This window comes from Fukomys damarensis, unplaced genomic scaffold (assembly GCF_012274545.1).
Source record: "Fukomys damarensis isolate Sample0158 unplaced genomic scaffold, DMR_v1.0_HiC HiC_scaffold_34, whole genome shotgun sequence".
In the NCBI taxonomy this organism is placed as follows: Eukaryota; Metazoa; Chordata; class Mammalia; order Rodentia; family Bathyergidae; genus Fukomys; species Fukomys damarensis.
This window is the reverse complement of record NW_022900946.1, coordinates 10,835,006-10,855,784: the sequence shown is the minus strand read 5'-3', so window position 1 is coordinate 10,855,784 and position 20,779 is coordinate 10,835,006. Positions and strand designations below refer to the sequence as shown.

Genomic DNA, 20,779 nt, shown 5'->3' with positions numbered 1-20,779 from the left:
GCAGGTCCTTGATTTTATGTCTTTGGTTGTGCTGCCCTGCCGATCTCAGTGTTCTGCATCAGGTCAAAAATGTTTAACTTTCAGGGCCAGGGATTTAGCTCAGTGGTTCCACCGCCTGCCTGGCAAACGCGAGGACCTGAGTTCAATCCCCGGTACCAAAAAAAAAAAAAAGTTTGACTTTCAGGGTCCTTGTGACTTTGGGCCAGGAGTGCCAAGTGCAGTGCACGAGGCCGATGAGCCCACCTTTCCACCGGGTGGCACCCGCGGCATCACAAAGACACTCACCAAAGAGCACTTCCGGAACTGTTTTAGAAAGTGGCAGAATGGATGGGTAGTTTTTTGGAAGGGGATTCATCAAAACACAAACAAACAAAAAATGTAAACATTCACTGTTATACTTTTGATTATACCTTGTAGCGCTTTGCAGTGGAACTGAAACCCCTGGGAGAATATGAACACTCATCCAGGCTATACAACCCAGATGCTTATCTGTCTGGTGTCCCCAGGAGAAGGCTGTCAGAGGTGGCGACTGAATGTAGAGGCCTTGGCTCCTTTCTGCCAAACCTGCAGATCCTAGCGTGTTAGGTGCTCAGTTAATAGTACAGAACTGAGGCCAATGATTCTGGGCTCCTGTGTCCCCTACTGCCACAACCCTTCCAGGGAAGCAGTGGCTGGTGTGGTATAGTCCCAGCCTCCCCCACTGGCCTCCGGAGAGGCTGTGGAAATTCACTGCCTCCTGGGATCCTCCCCTTGCCCAAGCCAGCGCCAGCTAACTCTAACAACAGCTTCTGCTCCAGAGTTCACAGGCAACCCAGACCACACAGACGTGGATTTCAGAGGCCTGTTACTGGGAAAGAGGGAAAGCATAGCTAAAAGAAGACTGGGGTTCTCCTATTGAGCAGGTTCAAGACCCGGCTGGAGGTCAGGGGTCATGGTTTCTGGAACTGTTAAATGAGATCATTTTTTCCTCTGAAATTACAATTCATCTACCCTCTCAAAAACCTGAAAGTATAACTATTACTAAAAGCAAAGATGTATTTTAAAAATTTACAACAATAAGGAACACTTACATGGTTCTTTGCCAGCCTTTTCACAAGCCTGATCCGTCCTTTTAGGTGACACCATGAAGTTATTGTCATCTTCATTTTCTAAACAACATCATATCCATCATTATATATTGAGCTCTTTGTACGAGGCACTTGTGACATGGATGAAGTCATTTCAGTTGCACAAGCAGCAGACATGAGAGGTACTGCTACTGGCCCCAGCTCTGCTGAGGAAACAGGCTTTGAGAGATGACCTTAGTTGTCCAAGGTCACATACCTAGCATGTGACAAGCTGGGGTTCAAACCTGGGTCAAGCCAGAGAGTAATTCTCTGAGGCTCTGCAGGCTACAAAGTCTTCTGCTGCAGGCTGTTCAACTCTGCAACTGTAACTCAAAAGTAGCTGCAAACAATACACAAATGAATGTCTATGGCTCGGTGTTACAATAAAACTTTATTTATAAAAACAGGAAGTGGGCCAGGTGTGGTGGCGCACACCTGTAATCCCAGTACTTGGGAGGCTGAGGCGGGAGGATCACTGTGAGTTCAAGACCAGCCTGGGCTATATAGGGAGTTCCAGAGCAGTCTCAACTACATAGTGAGACCCTGTCTCAAAACAAAACAAAAAAACACACAAAGTGGGCCAGATTTGGCCTACAGGCTGTAGGTTTCCCACCTTGATTCTAAACGAAAAGGCTACTTTTCAGTTAGACCAACAGGAACTTGACCCTGGTGCTGTTTTTCTCCCCACCTGTGAGATGACTTAGTTACATGTCAGAACAGACAGCTGCTGGTATGGAGAAGGTAAGTTGATTCTGCCTGCTTTGAGGAAATTCTGAAACTCTTGGAACTTAATCTATTAGTGACTGCTCTTGAAAAACATCCTGGGGTTTTTAAATTGTAATTTTAGAAGTTGTCAGTTGAGGCACTTTATTTTGTGTGTGGTGATGGGGATCAAATCCTGGGTCTTGCACACTTGCTAAGACTTGTACCATCAAGCTATCCCCCTAGCTCCCTGTTTACCCCTCTATCCCCATACTTGGAGTTGAACCTAGGGAATACTGAGTGAAGTCCCCAGCCTTTTGAAACATTTTTATTTGGAGACAAGGTCTTGACAAGATGCTTAGGCTGGTCTGGAACGTCTGATCCTTCTGCCTCCGTCCGCTGTGTAGCTAGGGTTACAGGGTGATACCACCATGGGCCTGATTAGCTTTTAAAGATGAAAGAAAGTGTTGTGGTTGAGGAAGAGACCTCGGTGGGGCACTTGCTGTGGAAGGCACTTCTCTGAGATGAGGACGAATAGGCCTGGGGTGTAAATCTGGTAGAGCACCTGGTTGGCACATGGAAGGCCTTTGGCTCGATCCCCAACACCACCAGAGGAGAAAAAGAAAAGGGAGGAAGGAAAGAAAGAAATTTTAAAGCATAAGATAGTGTGTGTGTAGAAGAGAGTGGGAGAATTCCTAAGCATAAGATTGTGTGTGTAGAAGAGAGTGGGAGAATTCCTCCCGTAGGGTAGGAGGCTGGAGCATGCCCAGAGAGTGGGGAAGGGGGCATGATGTTTAAAAATGGCTTTATTGAGATGTAATTTATTTAACATGTCATTCACATGTTTTTTTTTTTCTTCCAGTACTGAGGACTGAGCCCAGGGCCTTCACACGGAGCTATTTCCCCTAAAATTTTAAAGCATAAGATAGTGTGTGTGTAGAAGAGAGTGGGAGAATTCCTCCCGTAGGGTAGGAGGCTGGAGCATGCCCAAAGAGTGGGGAAGAGGGCATGATGTTTAAAAATAGCTTTATTGAGATGTAATTTATTTAACATGTGATTCACATGTTTTTTTTTTTTCTTCCAGTACTGAGGACTGAGCCCAGGGCCTTCACACGGAGCTATTTCCCCTGCCTTTTAATTTTTGTTCTTTTGTTCATTTATTTATTTTTGAGACAAGGTCTAGCAAAGTCACTAAGTTGCTCAGCCTGGGCCTGAGCATGTGATCCCCCTGCCTCAGCCTCCTGGAGTGCTGGGATTACAGGTGTGTAGCATTCACACTTAGAAGGCACAACTCAGTGGCTTGGAGTAACAGGATTGTACAGCCATCATCAGTACATTTAGAATGTTTTCATCACCTCAAAAAGAAGCCCCCTGCTCTGTAGTGATCTACCTGCCCACCCCACTCCTCCATCATCCCCCACCCTGAGCAACCACTGATCTACTTCCTGTCTCTGTGAACTTGCTTTTTCTGAACACTTTCTATCAGTGGGATCGATCAGCCTTGGGTCCTTTGGGTCCAGCTCCTTGCTTACGGCCTTGGGTCCTTTGGGTCCAGCTCCTTGCTTACGGTGTGATATTCCCAAGATCCAGCCATGCTGTAGCATGTAGGAGGGTTTCGTTCTTTTCATCAAGCTGAGCATCGGCCCGATACATGGATGGACAGATCATATTTTGTTTATCCACTTGGCAACTGATAGATATCTGGGTTGTTTCCACTCTGGGGTTATTATGAATAACGCAGCTGAGTATTCATGTATGTTCTAGTGCAGACATATATTTCTTTTGGGCATATAGCTCAGAATGGACATGCTGGGTCATGCAACAGTTCCATGTTGAACATTTGGTGGAACCACTTCTTTCAACTTTGTATTTGGGAAATTTCCTTCCATTCTTGAGAGTGGAGAAATTTTGGTAATAACGCATCAGCTACTCATTGTCCAGATTGGACAACGATCATCACCTTTCTGCTTATCTTGTTCTCTCTACCTTCTCTCCCTTTGTCTCCCACCGAGTATCTTAAGCCAGTTCAAGCACTGCTTTTCATGTTGTCTCAGCTGAGAGGCCAACATTTTCTTTTATCCCAGACCTTCAGTTGGAGTAGCCTACAGCCAGCCACCTTCTTGCAGGGGAATGGAGGAGTTGGTCAGACTCCAGAGTGCTCACTGTGCGTGAGGGGAGCAGCCCCTGAGTGAGGCGGGACTAGCTATATAATTTGCAGAATCTGGGTGAAATGAACACATGGAACTCTGTTAAAAAAATGAAGAAGTTGGGGCCAGGGATTTAGCTCAGTGGTGCCACCACCTGCCTCGTAAGCACAAGCACCTGAGTTCGATCCCTGGTACCAAAAAAAAAAAAAATTAAATTTGAGATGGCAGAGCATTAAATCAAGCAGGGGCTTTATATAGGTATAGCTTCTCTGTCCATGAGGTCAGCTCTGCCCCACAGCCAGCAAAAAGGTGCCCAAGCAGAACTGATTCAGCAGACGCAGGAATTTAGAACCTTGGGTACTGGGACAGACATAAACATCCCTCACCCTCGATCCCTGGAAAGGTCCCAAGGAAAGTTAGGAACACTATGGCATATGAGGCAAGATTTAAACCCATTTCATTTGAATCTCCAAAAATAAGATGACCCCAGCTGACATGGGGGCTATAAGCACTTAGAGAAATAGCCGTTTGTAGTATTCCTTCTTTCCTGAGAGCTCACACTTGATTTATTTGGCCACTCCATTTTGTGCTGGATTCTGAGTACACTCTGACACCCCCGCAGAAGTTAGGGCTGCAGTCTTAGGAACAGAGACCCACTGGGTTCCCAACAGCCCAGAGCTGCAGGGGTCCAGGGTGGCCGTGGTGGACATGGCAGCCAAGGGTGGCAACCAGTTCTTCCCAGCTCAGACACAGCTCCCACCACGTGTCTCATGTTCTGTGTTTACCGAGGAGGCTCAGCCCAAGGATTCATAACCTTAGCTCCAGAAACCCCGTGTGTGTCAGGATGACACCCAAGGGTGCGTGATACCAAGTGCCTTGTCGCGAAGGTATATGGCACACAGCAAAAGCTGCGGTGGGGCTCAGTGAGGAGAGAGCCGGAAGGACGGTGTAGCTCTCCTGTCAGCCAAGGGGAGGTCACTCATTCATTCAGTCACCTGTTACCCACGGCACTTAAGGGCCTGTGGACTGGGCGAGAGTGAAACAGCCATCAGCAGGGTAGACCTCCTCCACCACTCCACTGTCCCGACAAGCAGGTAATAAAAAGAGCATGGCCATATTATTTTGCTCGATCTCAGAGTGTAGAGAAGGAAATCGTTTTTACACACCATTTTATATTTTTTCCTTCTTTGCAGGGCTGGGGATCGAATCCAGCGCCTCACGTGTGCTACGATGGCTCGGTCCCTGAGCTACATCCTCAGCCCTTACCCAGATTTACAAACAATATCGTAAGTGTGGAAAGAAGAGTAATGCAAGAGAGAGTAAGATAAGAAATAAAGGGGTCCCTTTGCCATTCTTCGTAGCTCTGACCTCACTTTCTAGGAAGTAACCACAGCCTTTGTACATTTTGTAAGCCTGGTCAGATTCATGGGGTTTTGCTTGTTTACAATGTTGAGAAGGGTCAGGGTGTCACAATATGTCCTGAAGACAGAACAGCTCCCAGACCCACCTCATTTTTTTTAATGATGTCCAGCATCGCATCACGCCGACTTACCCTGGCCCCTCCTGGCTAACCTTTGCTTTTAACTCTAGGATGTTGCCGTAGATTATATCTGCACTGTGGCACGTGGCCATGTATACTCTGTAGGATCAATTCCTAGAAGTGGAATTTCTCCGTCAGAGGAGAAGTGTATTGTGAATTTCTACAGGGATTGCCCAGTGCCCTTCAAACAGACTGTACGATTCACAAGCCCCTCAGCCTCATGTGTACGTCAGGGTACCTGGTTCTGACACCCTTTGCATCCCAGAAGGATGCGGATTCCCTGGTGAGGTAAGTGGACTTTCTATGTGGGTCTGGGTGGGGGTGGCCATGGCCTCCAGGGCCGTCCCTGTCACTTTCTGAAGAGATGGGCCGGTTAGAGTGCTTGTTAGTTTGGGTTTTATAAACAAAGGCAGGGTTGAGGAAGGTGAGCCAGAACTCTGCAGTGAAAAGCATTGTGCAAGCCAGTATTTATTTCTTTAGCGCAGTTAGAACTTAAATGTGGTCAAAACATATTCTTCTTTTTAATTTACACAAACAAATATGTTCCCAGGCTGACACCTCTGATGCCAAGTTTCTAGGGGAAACAAAATTCAACTGTGTGATTATAAACCACTAGAGAGAAAGCAGGAATGGAGAACCCGCCCAGAGTCCGCTTTCCCGTGCCCAGCACGGAGGGCTGAAGGTTCTCTTTCTGTCTCAATTGTAGAGATCTGCCAGAAATTTTGGTGAATGAAATGTGGATGGACCGCGTCAAGGCCAGAGGATGCAAAAGGCCCCAGTTTTGATTAAGAAAAAGAAAAAAGAGGCCAGCTTGGCTTGGCACCCTCCCTGCTGCCAGTCAGGAGACTGCAGAGCTGTTTCCAGAGAGCTGCTGATGAACTGAGGGAAGAGCGACAGGACAGCGGGAGTCGGCTCTCAGGGCTGCGCGAGCACAAAACCAAACAACTTGAAACTCTTCCAAGGGAGGGGATTAAGGCAACATGTTATTTTGAGTGATTGCTTAATTTATTGAGCTGCGGCTAGATCTGTAAGGAAATACAGCCCTTGTAACTGATCACCTCCTACTGCAATCGGACCTTCTGCAATGAAGGGATGTTTTCCCGGAGTTTCTCCGGAAGCCTGGAATTTGCAGCCTCTGGGTAGGGGTGCTTTTGGGCACTCATGTTCCAGGTGAGCTTTTTCTTGGTTTGTTTTAAAGAGTGGCAGGTTGATGTTAATAAAGAAAAGGAGCAGCATTTTGCAGAGTGCCGTGTGTACAGCAGGTGGTTTGTGTACATTCTCTCTGATCTCCATTGCCCAGAGAAATAACCTTCACTCTTCCGTTTTACATGTGAAGCCGTGAGGCACGGCGGCATTTTCTGAGTGTCATCTGAGCCACCTGTGACTCTGCACCAAGTAGATCAAGTTGATTGTACCTGAAAATGTACCCTTAGGGGTGCACGAGCCGTGGGTTCAAGTGCTACCCTGCCAGACTGTGGGACTAGTGGTTACTATGTTGGTTGGTGCACCCAGAACTCATTTCGATGATTATCGATCTGTTGCCCTGAGGTCGGTTCTACAGATCCAGAGATTTCATGGCAAGAAATGGGTAGCTCCAGAATTAAAAGCCCTAGGTGATGGGCCTTGGCAGTGAAGCCTGTCTGCCACTGCTTTATTTCTTTCTCTTTCACCAGGCACCCTCATCCCGGCTGCACATTAGAGTTACCTGGATCTTTGGGGGGGTGTTTTGTTTTGTTTGGGATAAGGTCTCACTGAGTAGCTCAGGCTGGCCATGAACTCATGGTGATCCTCCTGCCTCAGTCTTCCAAGTGCTGGGACTGCAGTCACGGAACGGTGTTACGGGAGAAGGTGTGGTCATGGAGATGAGGTGAAAGCCTGTAAGCTCCAAATCAATTAGCAGGATCAGGAGGAACACAGGCGCTCTCTCACTTAATACCATGGAGCATGGGGTCACAGGCTCTGTCCACTGAGGTTAGAGACCGCGACCAGTCACAGTGAGGACCCAGCACCAGGTTAGCATCTCTCTCAGCATTCAGGGCTCCCTGGGCAAATGGCCAATTCCAGATCTGAGCCAAGAAATGTTCCAGTGAGCCTGGGATATCTTTTTTTGTTTGCTTGGTTGGTTTTTCAGCCAGGGTCTTCCTTCCTTTGTAGTTCAGGCTGGCTTTAAACTGACTCTGCAGCCCAGGATGGCCTCAAATTCATAGCAGTCTTCCTGCCTCCTGCTCCTGAGTGCTGGGATTTACAGGCAAGCACCACCATGCCCAGCCGAGCTGGGACTGTCTCGTCATCAGGAAGCCAAGAAAGCTATTTCAACAACTGGAGTCGCATCCAAAAGGATACAGGAGACAACATGAAGAGGTTCTCATTGGCCAAGATGACGGATTGAGCATTATTAGGAATAACTGCAGCTAGGTATAGTGCTCTGGGAGGCTGAGGCAGGAAGATTGCGTCTGAGCCCAGCCTAGGTAATTTAGCAACTTCTCAAGGTTCTGACTCAAAATAAAAAAAAAAAAACTTTAAAAAGGCCTAGACATGTAGCTCAATGCAAAGGCCCTAGGTTCAACCCCAAGTAATTTAGCAACTTCTCAAGGTTCTGACTCAAAATAAAAAAAAAAACTTTAAAAAGGCCTAGACATGTAGCTCAATGCAAAGGCCCTAGGTTCAACCCCTAGTAAGGCAAACCCAATAATAATAATAAATACAGTATATTAAACAGTTCAACTTCATGTTCAAATGATGAGTTCACCATGATGCTAGAGCAAAAGAAAAACATAAACTTACTCATCACCACATCTGTATTTTGGAAACTGTCAAAGGTAAATAACCTAGCATTTGTCCTTTTTGGTACGACCCATACTCTGTGGAAGCCAAGTGATGGATACACAAATGCTCTTTACAGAAGCATCCCCGCTCACCAAGACAGTGAGAGATCAAGGTGCTGCTGCTGGCTTTTAGTCTCGAGGGGACTGACAGGTCTGGACAGTGATCCACAGCAGCTAATATTGCCAAGGAAAACGAGGTCTGGGTGTCCAAATCAGCCACAAGGAAGCAGTCGTACAAACAAATGCACCTTTGTGAGCTTCCCGACTGAACTAGCAATTTGCAAGAAATACAAGGGAGAGGGGCAGGTGTAATGCCTTTAGGAGGAAGCAGCAGGCAAAATCCTCCACTGGATGGGACACACCACAGGGCGCCCAACCCTGTTTCTCCAGTCCATTGCAGGGAAAGAAAAAGCAAAGATGGAAGAACCTACAAATGAAGGGGAGAGGGGAGGAATAGACACACAGACTGATCACAACATATGAGCTTCATCTGCATCCTGACCTTACCCAGCTGGGAAAAAACATTTACAAGAAAGCCAAATAAATCTAAATGCTGACCAGATACAGTGTTTGCTGATATTAAAAGCTTTCCTGTTAATTTTAATAGTGGTAAGGGTAATAAAACAACAACAGCACCACCACTAATTCTTAGCTGGGCATGGTGGCACACACCTCTAAGGAAGCTGAGACATGTGAGTCTCAGATCTGAGCCTACCCCTGGCAACTAAGAAAGACCGTGTCTCAAACAAAACAAAACAAAAACACGGTAAGACTACTTTTTTCTTGGGAGCAATCTTTGGAAATATTTGCCAAAGAAATGATTGGTATCTGGATTTCCTTACGAAGGGGAAGAAGGAAGTACCATGGAACAAGACTGGCCCAGGCTTAGGGACTGTAGTACCTGGCTCTGTAGTACCTCACGCTCTATTCCTGTGTGTGCTTGAAGCTCTTCCTAATTAAAAAGAAGGGAAAACCAGGCTTCCCCTGCCCTTGTCTTGATAGCATCGGGTTGGTCTGTCCACCCCACTGCTAGCCTAGCATCTTTGAGACCAGCCTCAGGAGCAGGCTTGGGTGACATCTTCAAGCATCCCATCCCATCTCCGTGGCAACCAACATCCAGAAGTCTCCATCCACACTAAGGTCAGGCCAGGCCAGGCCAGGCTGCCAGTGCTGTGCCAAGATGCACTGAGTTGCTCCTTTTGGAACACCCTGGATGGATTTTCACAGGGACCCCCCCACAGCAGAGCAGCCTCTCTGTACACCGTCCCCCTCATTCTTGTCCGCCCTGTGAGGATTCCAAAGAAGCAGTGACCCACTGGTGGAGAGAACAGACCCTGAATCAGATCCAGGTTCAAATTCTGACTTAGAAGCATTTGAACCTCCGTGTGCCTGTTTCCTTGAGGTATAACTGGACCTCAAGACACTCAATACATCGTTATTATGGGAGGAGTAGTGGCAAAAAGGACCCAGTCTCCACTTCATGGAACTAGCCTGTTGGTGGTGAAGGGTGATCTCTGGAGAGTGCAAGTGCTGTGATGATGTACGCACTGTAAAATTGGAGAGGCAAGCGTGGTTGTTCACGCTTTTAGAAGAACTGGCCATCACTACATCGGAGACACATAACTCCCAATCCTTCTTTCCTCAAGCCAGAACTGCCATGCTTTCTGACCGCTGAGTGTCTAGCAGTGGAAATGGTGCAGAATACTTAGCGCTCGTTCAGGGTTCCGGTTCCGGAAGGTAAGGACAGTCCCTCTCATCTGGGGAGGAGGGTGCCAGGTGTGGAGAGCAGAGGAAGCTTGCACAAGCCCCCCCCCCACCTTCTGTGCCCAGGCTTTGGTCACTGCTTAAGCTTTAAAACACAGCAATGGGAGGACAGCATAGTTCAAGGAGGTTAAAATCTCCCCAGGTCCAACTTTACTTTGCAAATGAAGAAAAGTAGCCCAGAGAGGCCTGAGGCAACACAGTGAATTGTGACTCTTCGGAAGGAAAGTACAGGGATGCAGTGGGGAAGCTGGCTCTTACTACACCTTTTAATCCTGTCCCAGAGTAGGAGGGGAGCCAACCACACCAGCTTCCCTGGGCCTGAGGGACTCATGCGATTGAGGACTTAGGGGGGCTAAAGCTGGAAGGTGTGGGGCCACCTTCCTGTGGGATGGGTGTGGCTTCAGTTACACTCCGCACAGACTTTGGGTGTCAAAGTGGATGTTTTCCAAGAAACAAGGCTCTGGTGGGGCTGGATGAGTTGTGGGGCTTCATGCCTGGTCCCTGGAGGCATTGCCCGTGTGGCACCTCGGTGGCCTGCACAGTGGCCCGTTACCCATCAGCCCTCCCTTCTGTCCCATGCCAGCAGGCAACCGTTCTTGCAAACAGTAAACCTAATCACCCTGCTTTAGTTTACAAACCCCCTTGGGTTCTCGTTTCCCCATCGCTTTAGGATGATTTGTGCAGGCCCAGGAGACCTGAGGGGGCTTGTTCCCTGGCCCTGGCCCAGCCTCCCTTGTGAAGCCGCCCTATTCCTACAAATTCCGAGCGAAGCCAGGATAAACCGAGACGTACTAATGACAGCCTCCCTTCCCCACGGTCCCTCCTCTCCGACTGTGTCAGCACAACCGTCACCTCATCTCCTCTGGGTCTAATGAACTGATTATAATATCCTGTCTCCCCAGCCCTGGCTACACTGGCAGCCCCTGGTGGCAAAGGTGACCCTGGGAGCACGTTGAAGGATCCTCAGATCATAGGATGGTCCCACAAATGTCACTGTCACCGTCACCTCCAGCTAGGCTTCCATCTGAGATCACAAACCCTCCACAGCCCCTGGGACCTCCTGCTCCCTTTTCAGACGGGCAGGTCTTCTCCATGTCCCGGAGGGAGGGGGATTTGGGGAAAGGTTGGCAGGAGGCTCCCGGAGCAGTAAGGGTGGCGCCCAGAATCCAGGTGGGTTTTCCTTAATTACTGTCCTTGTTCTGCCTGCTCCCTCTTAGCTCTGTTCACATGCCTAGCCCAGCAATGGCTTAGGAAGAAAACATTACCCTCAGAGTTTTGAGTACGCATACATAGCTCACTAGTTCCTGCCCTGCTGATAACGCTGAAAATGTTCATTATTTGTCTTGCTTACAAAGGTAATAATAAAAACCCGCGGCCTGATTACTTGGCTGCTAATTCCTTTCTTAGTGTTTTTCTTCCCCTTTCCTTAAATTAATTCCAGAGTTCCTCCAGATTTCTTGTTGCTAAGCTATAAAGTTCCAGGTTGCACCGGGTGGCTGCTGATTGGCAGGGAGTTCCCGGGCTGCTCCAATCAGAAGCAGGCTGCAGAAAGGCGTGTCCGCTACGCATTTACCTGGGGTTTTCAGAATTTTCTGGATGATGTCATGAACCATAAAGGTCTTTCTCTAACTCTGCAGAACCTGTTCTCTTGATCTGGATGAAGAGGGACACCAGAGGGCCTGGAATTCCCCCTAGGGAAACGGAGTCCCTGTGTCGACAGAGATGCTCAGGACCTGTTCGTGGAGTGCCGTGCTGTAGCACAAGACATGTCTGAGCCCCTCAAGACTGACTGCTCATGTCCACCTCCCAAGCTCGGTGAAGGACGATGTGGATAAAGCAGAGGAGACTGGACGTCACCGAGCTGGTGTATTGAGGCAAGGGTCACATTTGTAAAGGACTCGACTCCTAGGCTCAAGCTATCCTCCTGCCTCAGCCTCCCAAGCAGCCGGGACTAGAGAAAGTGCCACTGTGTCCAGCAATAAAGGACTTTCAAGGGCCAGGGATTTAGCTCAGTGGTTCCGCCGCCTCCCTCGCAAGCTCAAGGACCTGAGTTCATCCCCGGTACCAAAAAAAAAAAAAAAAAAAAAAAGACTTTAATAACGGGACTTTCAATATGCAGATGGAGAACTATTCAGAAGTTTCACCTCCAGAACTTCAATGAAAAACCACCATGGTAAACTGTGTTCCTACCACGTGGCAGCATCTGCATTCACACCCCTTTGTATACTGAAACTTCTATTCCACAAGTGGGCAGGATGCACTGCAGTGGGTTTTGCTTGCCTGCTTCTATCTGCAGGAAGGAGGAAGTCATGTGACCTCGACATGCCCACACTGATTGGCCTTTCAACAGGCATATGACCCATCTGGGCCAATCACAGTTTTCCTTAAGACTTTTCTACTGAAAATATAGGAAAAGATCCCACTAGCTGCATTTGCTGAGCTGTTGGCCCCTGTGAACTCCTGTATAAGGTGCCTGAGAAAGATACAAGGCCTCAAAGTTATGGAACCTCTCTGGCAATACGTGAGCCCCCCCCAAACTACAGCTGGAGGGAAGTTAAATTGACTCCCTGCAATGTACAATGACGGGAACAATACATAAGCCTCAAAGTTATGGAACCTCTCTGGCAATACGTGAGCCCCCCCGCAAACTACAGCTGGAGGGAAGTTAAATTGACTCCCTGCAATGTACAATGACGGGAACAATACATTTCTGCTTAAATCAGTTTTCCTCGTATGTGCATTGCTTCTGACAGAGTGCTAAGAAATAGGGACACTGTTCTCTGCATAATGCCAGACCCAGGGCTAGCAATTTGTATACATTCTCACATAGGATCTTCATAATCACCTGGAGGGGTGCTCCATGTGGCAGATGGAGAAACTGCCACTAGGTGCTCAGGATTTAAACCTGGAGCTGTCTAATTCTTGGATGTCTTGGTGGCCCCTCAAGTTCAACTTGTCCAAAGCTGAATTCAAGAACCTTCCCCCAACCTGACTTCCCTCCAGGGTCCTCCACCTGTCCACTCTGGAAGCCAGGTCCGATCCCATCCCTTGAGCCCACACCCCAGCCTCAAGAAGCTCTCAGATCAACTTGCTTGACGGGCCCAGAATCCATGCATTTGCCTCCTTGTCTTCTCCCTGCCCCTGCCCGAGCCCCCTTCCCTTGGTCTTCTTGAGCTGCCCCCTCCTGGTTCTCCTAAGTCCATGTTCGCCCCTTCTCCCAACCCAACTCCCCTCAGCATCCGGAGGAACTGTCTCAAATGGCAATCAGCTCATGCTGCCTTACCGGGAGGAGCTAGGCCTCAAGATCCAATGACACACACGTCACACCAGGGATGTTGTGAGAACTCAGTAACCCCTTGGTTCCACTCAACTTTCGGGCACAAAGAATTCGAGCCCCAGAGCTGGGGAGGACCCAGCTTCTTGTGCTCTCAGCTGTTCATCATTTGCTTGCTGTGGTTGCCCACAGGCTGCCCCCTGCATGGGGGTGGGGTGGCGCCGGGGTGGCCCAAAGTAACAGGAAGCTCGAACATGCACAGTGTGTTCACTGCTGGCTGGGCTCTGGGCACTGTGCCCCACGGGAGTGATGGACACAGACCTATTTCCCAGCGACAGATCCCTGTTCTCAGCTTGTAGTCTCATGAGGGACACACACACAGCATAGTTCAGGGAGGGGAGCACCAAGGGGAAGCTGAAAGGCAAGTGCTGAAGATTCAGATGCCTCCAACCTGTCTATAACCACGCAGCATGCACAGGGCAAGGGCAGAAGTGGAGGCTTACGACCAGGCCTGGTGGCACACGCCTGTAAGCCCGCTACTCAGGAGACCCGAGGCAGGGGGATCACAAATTTGAAGCCACCTTGGACAATTCAGTGAGATCCCCTCTCCAAATAAAGATAAAAAGGGGCAGAGGACGTGGCTTAGGGGTGGACCATTTGCCTAACATGTGCAAGGCCCTGGGTTGAATCCCCAGTACAGAGAAAAGAAGAGAAGGAGAAGGGGAGACAGAAAAAAAGGAACAAAGGAAAGCAGGAAGAAAAGGGACACGTAGGGCCAGGGATTTAGCTCAGTGCTTCACCGCCTGCCTCACAAATGCAAGGACCCGATACTGGGTACCAAAAAAAAAAAAAGAAAGAAAGAAAAGGGATGTGTGTGTGTGTCCATATACTTAAAAGCAATAAATCAAGCTGATGTACTGTAAGCAAATGTGCCCACCCTCCCTCTTTGACAAAGGCCTTTGCTACAACATGGGTCTGACATAAAAATTCTTCCTTTGGATCCCACAGAAAACCCCTTTCTTTCCACCGTCCTCCATTCTGGACCCCGAGTGGCCTTGCACACACCTAGGCACCCGTTTCTCCTCAGGCTCTTAGCCACTGCTATGGCCAGAATGTCCCCCAGCAACACTGACATTTATTCCCCACCGTGAGGTATCAAGAGGAGAGGCCCAGAGGGACCTTTAAGAGCTATTGCGGGCTGTGCCTAGGCGAACGGATGGATCCACTCATGGGTTGATGGGTGAATAGGTGATCTTGAGCCTGGGTGTGTTGTACAAGCCAAGTAGGCACTGTGTCAACACGACACCCTCTGCTGTGTTATGATGCGGCGTGAGGCCCTCACTGGAAGCCCACACTTCTGGCGGATACTGAAGAATCTATTTTATCCCAGCCTGGTTTTCTCCCATCCCTAGCCCCTGCCCCACCTTCAGGGCTGGACTAAATAGTGTTCCATAACATTCACGTCCATCCAGAACCTCAGAAAGATCCTTACTGGAAATAGACCTGAAATCAGGATGAGGTCACTGTGGATTGTGGTGCAGCCACCAGCTAAGGAAGGAAAATAATTGCTTCAACAACCAGAAGCCAGGAAGAGACCCAGAAGGACCCTCCCCTTGGGCCTTTGGAGACAGCAGGCCCTTTAACACCTTTACCTCTGCTTTCCCTCCTCCAGGCCCATGACAGGATGCATCCCTGTGTTTCATACCACAAGGTTTGTGGTGGGTTATGACAGCAGCCCCAGGATGCTGATGCACCTCTCCACCTTGTCCCCAGCTCTTCCCTCTCCCTGTCTTCCCATGTCCAGTGTCAGACCAGTGCAGAAAAACACATTACTAGCAGGTGGCCATGGCTGCCACCCCATCATGGCTTATCTGGCCAACCCAGAGCCCAGTTTCTCCAAGTCCATCTTTTCCAGGCAGATCACCTCTCCTGTTGCCCACAGCAGCCCTGGGGACAGGCTGTGGCTCAGGGGCCATGCCAGGCTCTGAGGCAGGACCTGGAAGGAGGTAGGCTCTATCCCCTTACAGCTGTCTCCCCCCAAACCAGTGCTCCCAAGAAAGTGTGTCAACAAACTCCAACCGGATGTGGCCTTCTGCTCACCTCTCTCGGGGCTGTGGTTGTCACAAATGTGAGTGTATGGTTACATTAACCAGGGCAATGGACGTGTAGAAGAATGTGTGTGTGTGAGTGTGTGAGAGTGTGTGTGTGTGTGTGTGTGTGTGTGTGTAAAAGAGAGAGAAGGGAGGGAAACAGAGACAGAGAAAAAGTACTTGTATATTCTTTCTCACCCACAAAGCCTGCAGCAGAATTGCCTGACCCTCTTTCCTCCCACCCTCTTCCCAGACAAACACAGATGATGAAAAAGTAAATTGAGCAACAGGTCAGGTCTCTTTAGAAATCAAGGTATTTGAACTTAACAGCAAAGGGCTACTGTTTATTCTAAACCCAATGAAATAAGATGACTTATCATTAACAGAGATATTGTTTGGCCATCCAATGACATTCACCCATCACCCCTCTACCCAACTACCCATCTGTTCATTCAGCCTGTATTTGCTCACTTCCTACTATAATCACTGCAATAATACCTGTGATACTCACCATGGTTCCTACTTGCTGGGTATTTTCTAAGGTACAGGTAGCATGCTAAGCACTTTGGACCATCGTCTGCTTAATTCTCACAAACAACCCCATGAAACAGATGCCATAAGGTCCAGGTTACGGAGGGGGAAAGTAAGGCATAGAGACGTTGAGTTTCTAGTTCCACACTTTGTAGCTTTCTGTGGTAGATTCTGTGTGGCCAGAAGTTCCGTCGTTCCCCTCACATGGAAGTGAAGTCTCTCTCTCTCTGCTCCCCTATATCTAGGCCGTTCGTGTGACACATTCTAATAGAATATTCTGGAAGCTTCTGTTTTTGCTGACTTGGAATGCTTCTCCAAAGCTTCTGCATATGGAAACTGTCCTTACCTACTAGAAGATGAGAGGCCACGTGAAGGAGAACTGAGGCCACCTAGGCAGGAGCTGGTGCCAACTGCCACACCAGTATGGTGAGAAATGCTGTTGGATTCCCTTCAGCACAGCCGGACCCCCTGCCAACCAGGAGCCATGAGTAAGGCCAAATTCAGCAGAGAAACTACCCTGCTCACCCACAGAATTGTAAAAAATCATACTTGGCTGTTTGAAGTTATTAATTTAGGGGGGTTTCGTATTGCACAGCAAAGGCTAACAAATACACCACAAGAAGCCACCAGGATTTCTACCCGGTCTCCCGCATCTTGGAGGTGGACTTCTCAGAGGCAGAGACTGACCATGGAGCTGGCTAGGACACAGCTCTTGAGTGTGGGGACTTCCGGGAACACAGGCACCAACAGATACCAAATACCCTGCCGGATCATTCATGTGCACAGGTCTGTCCCAGAGTGGGTCCCAGGACACTGGTCTCATGTGACATTTTAGCATGACAACTGTCACACACCTCCAATGTAACAGTCACTATGCTAGGTACTGGGATATGCAGCGAGCAACGGGCCTTATTTCCAATCTCATGGAGCTTAGACTTTAGAGGAGCGGGCAGAGACACAAAAGTAATCCAATAACCACGCAAGTACAAACCATGAAAGAATCCAGTAAGACTGCAGAAGAAAAAAAGGTGGGGGCAGAATTACTTTAGGTCCTGGGGTCAGGAGAGCTCTCCAAGATGGCAGTGTTTAAACTGGGTCTGCAAGGATGAGACTGGCAGAGTCGCAGGTAAAAGGACACACACGAGCTAGGCCCTGAGGAAGGTCGGAGCTTGGGGTTCCTGCGGGAGCCTGGAGCAAGGTGAATGGAGAGAAAAGTGGCTGGGGGCCCGGACCAAGGCATACCAGCCTCGGAGGCAATGAGAGTTGGTTGGCATCTTCCCCTACCTAGTGTGTTGGAAAAGCAGGGAGAGTGCAAAGACCTTGGGTTCAATCCTTCGTCCTGCACAAATGAACACTTAGCTAGAGAGACAGACAGAGATGACAGATGCAAAATGGAAGGAAAGACATTTGTGAAGGTGTCTCTGCAGCTGTCTAGGGCAGAGGTGGGTGAAGTACAGCAGGGCGGTGTCATGACTGAGAAATGCAGGTGACTGAGGTGTGTTCCGGCAACATGCACAGGAGTCAGAGGCTGGGTTGGAAGTGGGAGGGAGGTGTCCATGGTAGCTTGATCTCACCCAGAAGTGGACCATGAGATGCAGATTTGATTGGCTGGGGTCAGCGATGTGAGGCGGGACCTGGGGAAGCCTGGGGACAGTGTAGTGAAAGGGGGACAGGAACTGAAGCCAGGGTGGTGCCGGTAAGAGAAGGTCACCTCTGTGGCATGTGGGGCTCAATCCCCAGGGAGCTTAGGGAGAGGCGGGGTGCGGGCTGTTTACCCTCCAGACCTGCTACTCCTGCTATTCCCACAGCCCTAGTGCCCCGCTGCCCCTGCCCACCAAGGAAAGGGCAGACTGGGCTCCAGGAGCCAGGGAACATCACTGGCAAGGAAAGGCAGGCGCTGCAGCCTGAAGGCAGACCAGGGATGCAGACGCAGGCCGTGGGGGGGGGAGTGTCCGGGTCACCAACACCGTCTGCCACGTGTGTTCCCAGTTTGAGCAAGGGAAAGCTGGGGGTTCCCGGAACCCTGAACACTATCAGATGCGCGGCTCATCAGCGCCTCTCCCCAGCTTCTGTAACCCGCTCTTTCTCCGCTATGGTCTTGCTGTTATCTGATCTCAGGATTTCTGATGCCCTACACCTGCTCCTCTCCAGGCCATTGGCTCCACTGTCCACCCAGCATCTCAGACCAGGGGTTGGTCATCCGTAAGAGTCTTCTCCTTCCCATACCCCAACACGGGAGCCCACGGACTCACCCTCCAAAGTATCTGGATTTAATTCCCATTATCACCTCTAAGTCTCCACCACCTCTCGAAAGGACCACAGCAGCCCTTAATCCCCCACCCTGACTCTGCCCTTGGCCTCTGCCCTCTGGTTGGTTTCTCCTCACCCAGACTTGTGATGAAAAGTGATTGTCCCTGGGTGCTGGGAGGAGGACCCTTTAAGAGGTGATGGGGTAGTTAAGAAGGAGGAATGTGGAGGCTGAGGCAGGAAGATTGCAAATTTGAGCCTGGCTTGGGCAACACAGGGACTTAGCGAGACCTTGTTTCAAAATAAAAATACAAACTAAAAAAGGGCAGGGAATTTAGTGCAGTGCCAAGGCCCTCATTCCAATCCCCAGTACAGGAAAACAAAACAAAACAACGAAAAAAAGAACAAGTGGAGAAAGAAATACACAAAACAACCAACCCTTTCTTGGGGGAGTGAATTCGCACTCTCTTGAGACTGTATTAGTTACCTCCAGAGCGGGTTGATAGCAGATCAAGGCAGGCTACACCTGTCTCCCTGTCTGACACGCTCCCACTGGGCCTTGTGCTTTCTGCCTTGTTCAAAAAGCACAAGGCCTTCTCCCTATCACACACTTGGACTCTCCAGCCTTTAGGACCGGGCTTCAAAGTAAAGTTTTGCAATGAATTACTCAGCCCCAGGCATTCTGTTATAGCAACAGAAAACAGACTAAGATACCAGAAGCCCAAGTGATCTCTAATGGGAAACCAGACCATTGTGACCCCTCTCCATCCACCCACAACGCCCCACCACCAGGGTGGTTACGGTGACTTCTGAGCTCTTACCCTGGCCAGCAAATGCACAGGGTTCCTCCGGCTCCCGCACTGGCACCTGACCGGTCCCTCACTAAGCTCTTTCCTGCCGTGGAGCCTTTCCATTTGCGGCCCCTTGTGCCTGGAATACCGATCTTTCCGGATGTTTACAAGATCGTTCCCTTCTCATCTTCAAATGCCAACATCCTCATTTCTTTGTCCACACAGTGGTTTTTGTATCTCCCAGCTTTGATGTGTGCTCTGTGAGGCAGAAACCCTACTGTCCTTCCCTGCCATTCACCGTACGCAGGGTCTCCAACCTACTGGAGGCACAGCAGGTGCTCATGTAGTATTTGTTGGATGAATTACGGCAGCGATACCTTATTTCTCCACAGTGTGGTTAAAAGAAGGGAGGACTGTGAAAATTTTAAAAATTATTACAGTAAGAGACAGGCTGTCATGAATCCCCTTCAAAATACTTTTTCTTGCTTTGAACACACACGTCCCATCATTCCTGCCACTTCCGGAAGCGGCTCCGGAAGTCCTCCTTTGTGAGAGTCATTGATTGTGCTCTCACACCTGCCTTGATCTCCTGAATTTACCCAAAACAGGTACTTTGCGTGGCCATTCTGATGTGGGAGAAGAGCCAGGACTCTGTGCCAGATCCAGGGTATAAGGTAAAGACACCCCATCGTATTTTTATGCACCGCCTTGCCCTGGGATAGCACTCGGCAGCCGCGTTCTGTCTCTGATCACACTTGGTAAAGACGGGATGGTCTTCACAGAGGACTCCCAGAACGGCCTCAGATAGTTGCAAGAAAGGGAATAAGTGTGTTGGAAGCAAGGGGGAGTATTTTGAAGGAGATTCATGTCAATATGTCTTTACCATAATAAATGTGAAGAAAAAAAAATATATATATATATATTTTTTTTAAAGTGACAAGTATTCCCAAAAGGAAGACTTTCTACTGAAGAAAAAACATATAACTGTATTCAGCATATCTTTGGATCATGCCGCATGGATGTTTTCAGCCATTCCCCGGACTCATGGCCCCAGGCCCTTTGGAGCTGTAGATGCCAATGCCACGACGGAGGCTCTGGAGAGAAAGACACTCGACAGGGGTCACCGGAGCTGAGCCGTCTCAGGCCTGGGTCTCCCCAGCCAGCCCTGGGGGCTGGACACAGAGGAATCAACACCTGCTGACCTCACAGACCCACACCTGAAAGCCCCTCTCTGGAGGCGAGGCGAGGCATGGCAATGGGGCTGCGCTGCTGTATGGCTTTCCCTCCTGGCCTCATAAATGTCCATCTCTGCTAGGAGACGGCACATTCAGTGGGCAGCTGGGAAACTGAAACTGCAGAGGACACACAGGGCATCCCCTTTCCTCCGTGGGGAGGGGCAGCCCAGCCTGGCTGTCATAGCAGGTGTGGGCACCCCCAACCCTAGACAGCCAGGGCATTCTAGCCTCCCCAGCCTTTGTTCCACGTTGCCTACCCCCAGCACAGTAACTGGCCGATGCGACATAACCCTCACTCTCTTGGTCCCCAGGCACCAGCTATGACAGTTACAAGCTGTTTCTCCTTCAGCAAATCACTCAACCTCTCTGATCCTCATTTGCCACATTGGGAAATCAGTGATAAAAGGGCCTGTCCCACAGCACTCACAGAGGCCTCTAAGAGTCAGGAGCACAGTCCAGACACAGAGAACACTGCCACAGAGGCTCCTAGGCCAGCGCCTCTCTCAGCACATTTCTAAAAATATGTT

At 49.4% G+C, this 20,779-nt stretch overlaps 1 protein-coding gene across 2 annotated transcripts in view; it reads left to right on the top strand.

Annotated features, from left to right (window-relative positions):
• The window catches only part of LOC117284129, a 9,563-nt gene extending 1,856 nt beyond the window's left edge, over positions 1-7,707 (top strand). Inside the window, exons 2-3 of one of the 2 annotated variants that reach the window (XM_033758645.1) lie at positions 5,149-5,241; positions 5,546-7,707. In XM_033758645.1, coding sequence (XP_033614536.1) covers positions 5,149-5,241; positions 5,546-5,743 — 291 coding nt within the window. In that variant the 3' untranslated portion in view covers positions 5,744-7,707. Of the gene's footprint in view, positions 1-3,012; positions 5,050-5,148 lie in introns of those variants that run through there. The other variant, XR_004515223.1, reaches the window with a different exon arrangement.
• Positions 7,708-20,779: the final 13,072 nt, after the last annotated feature.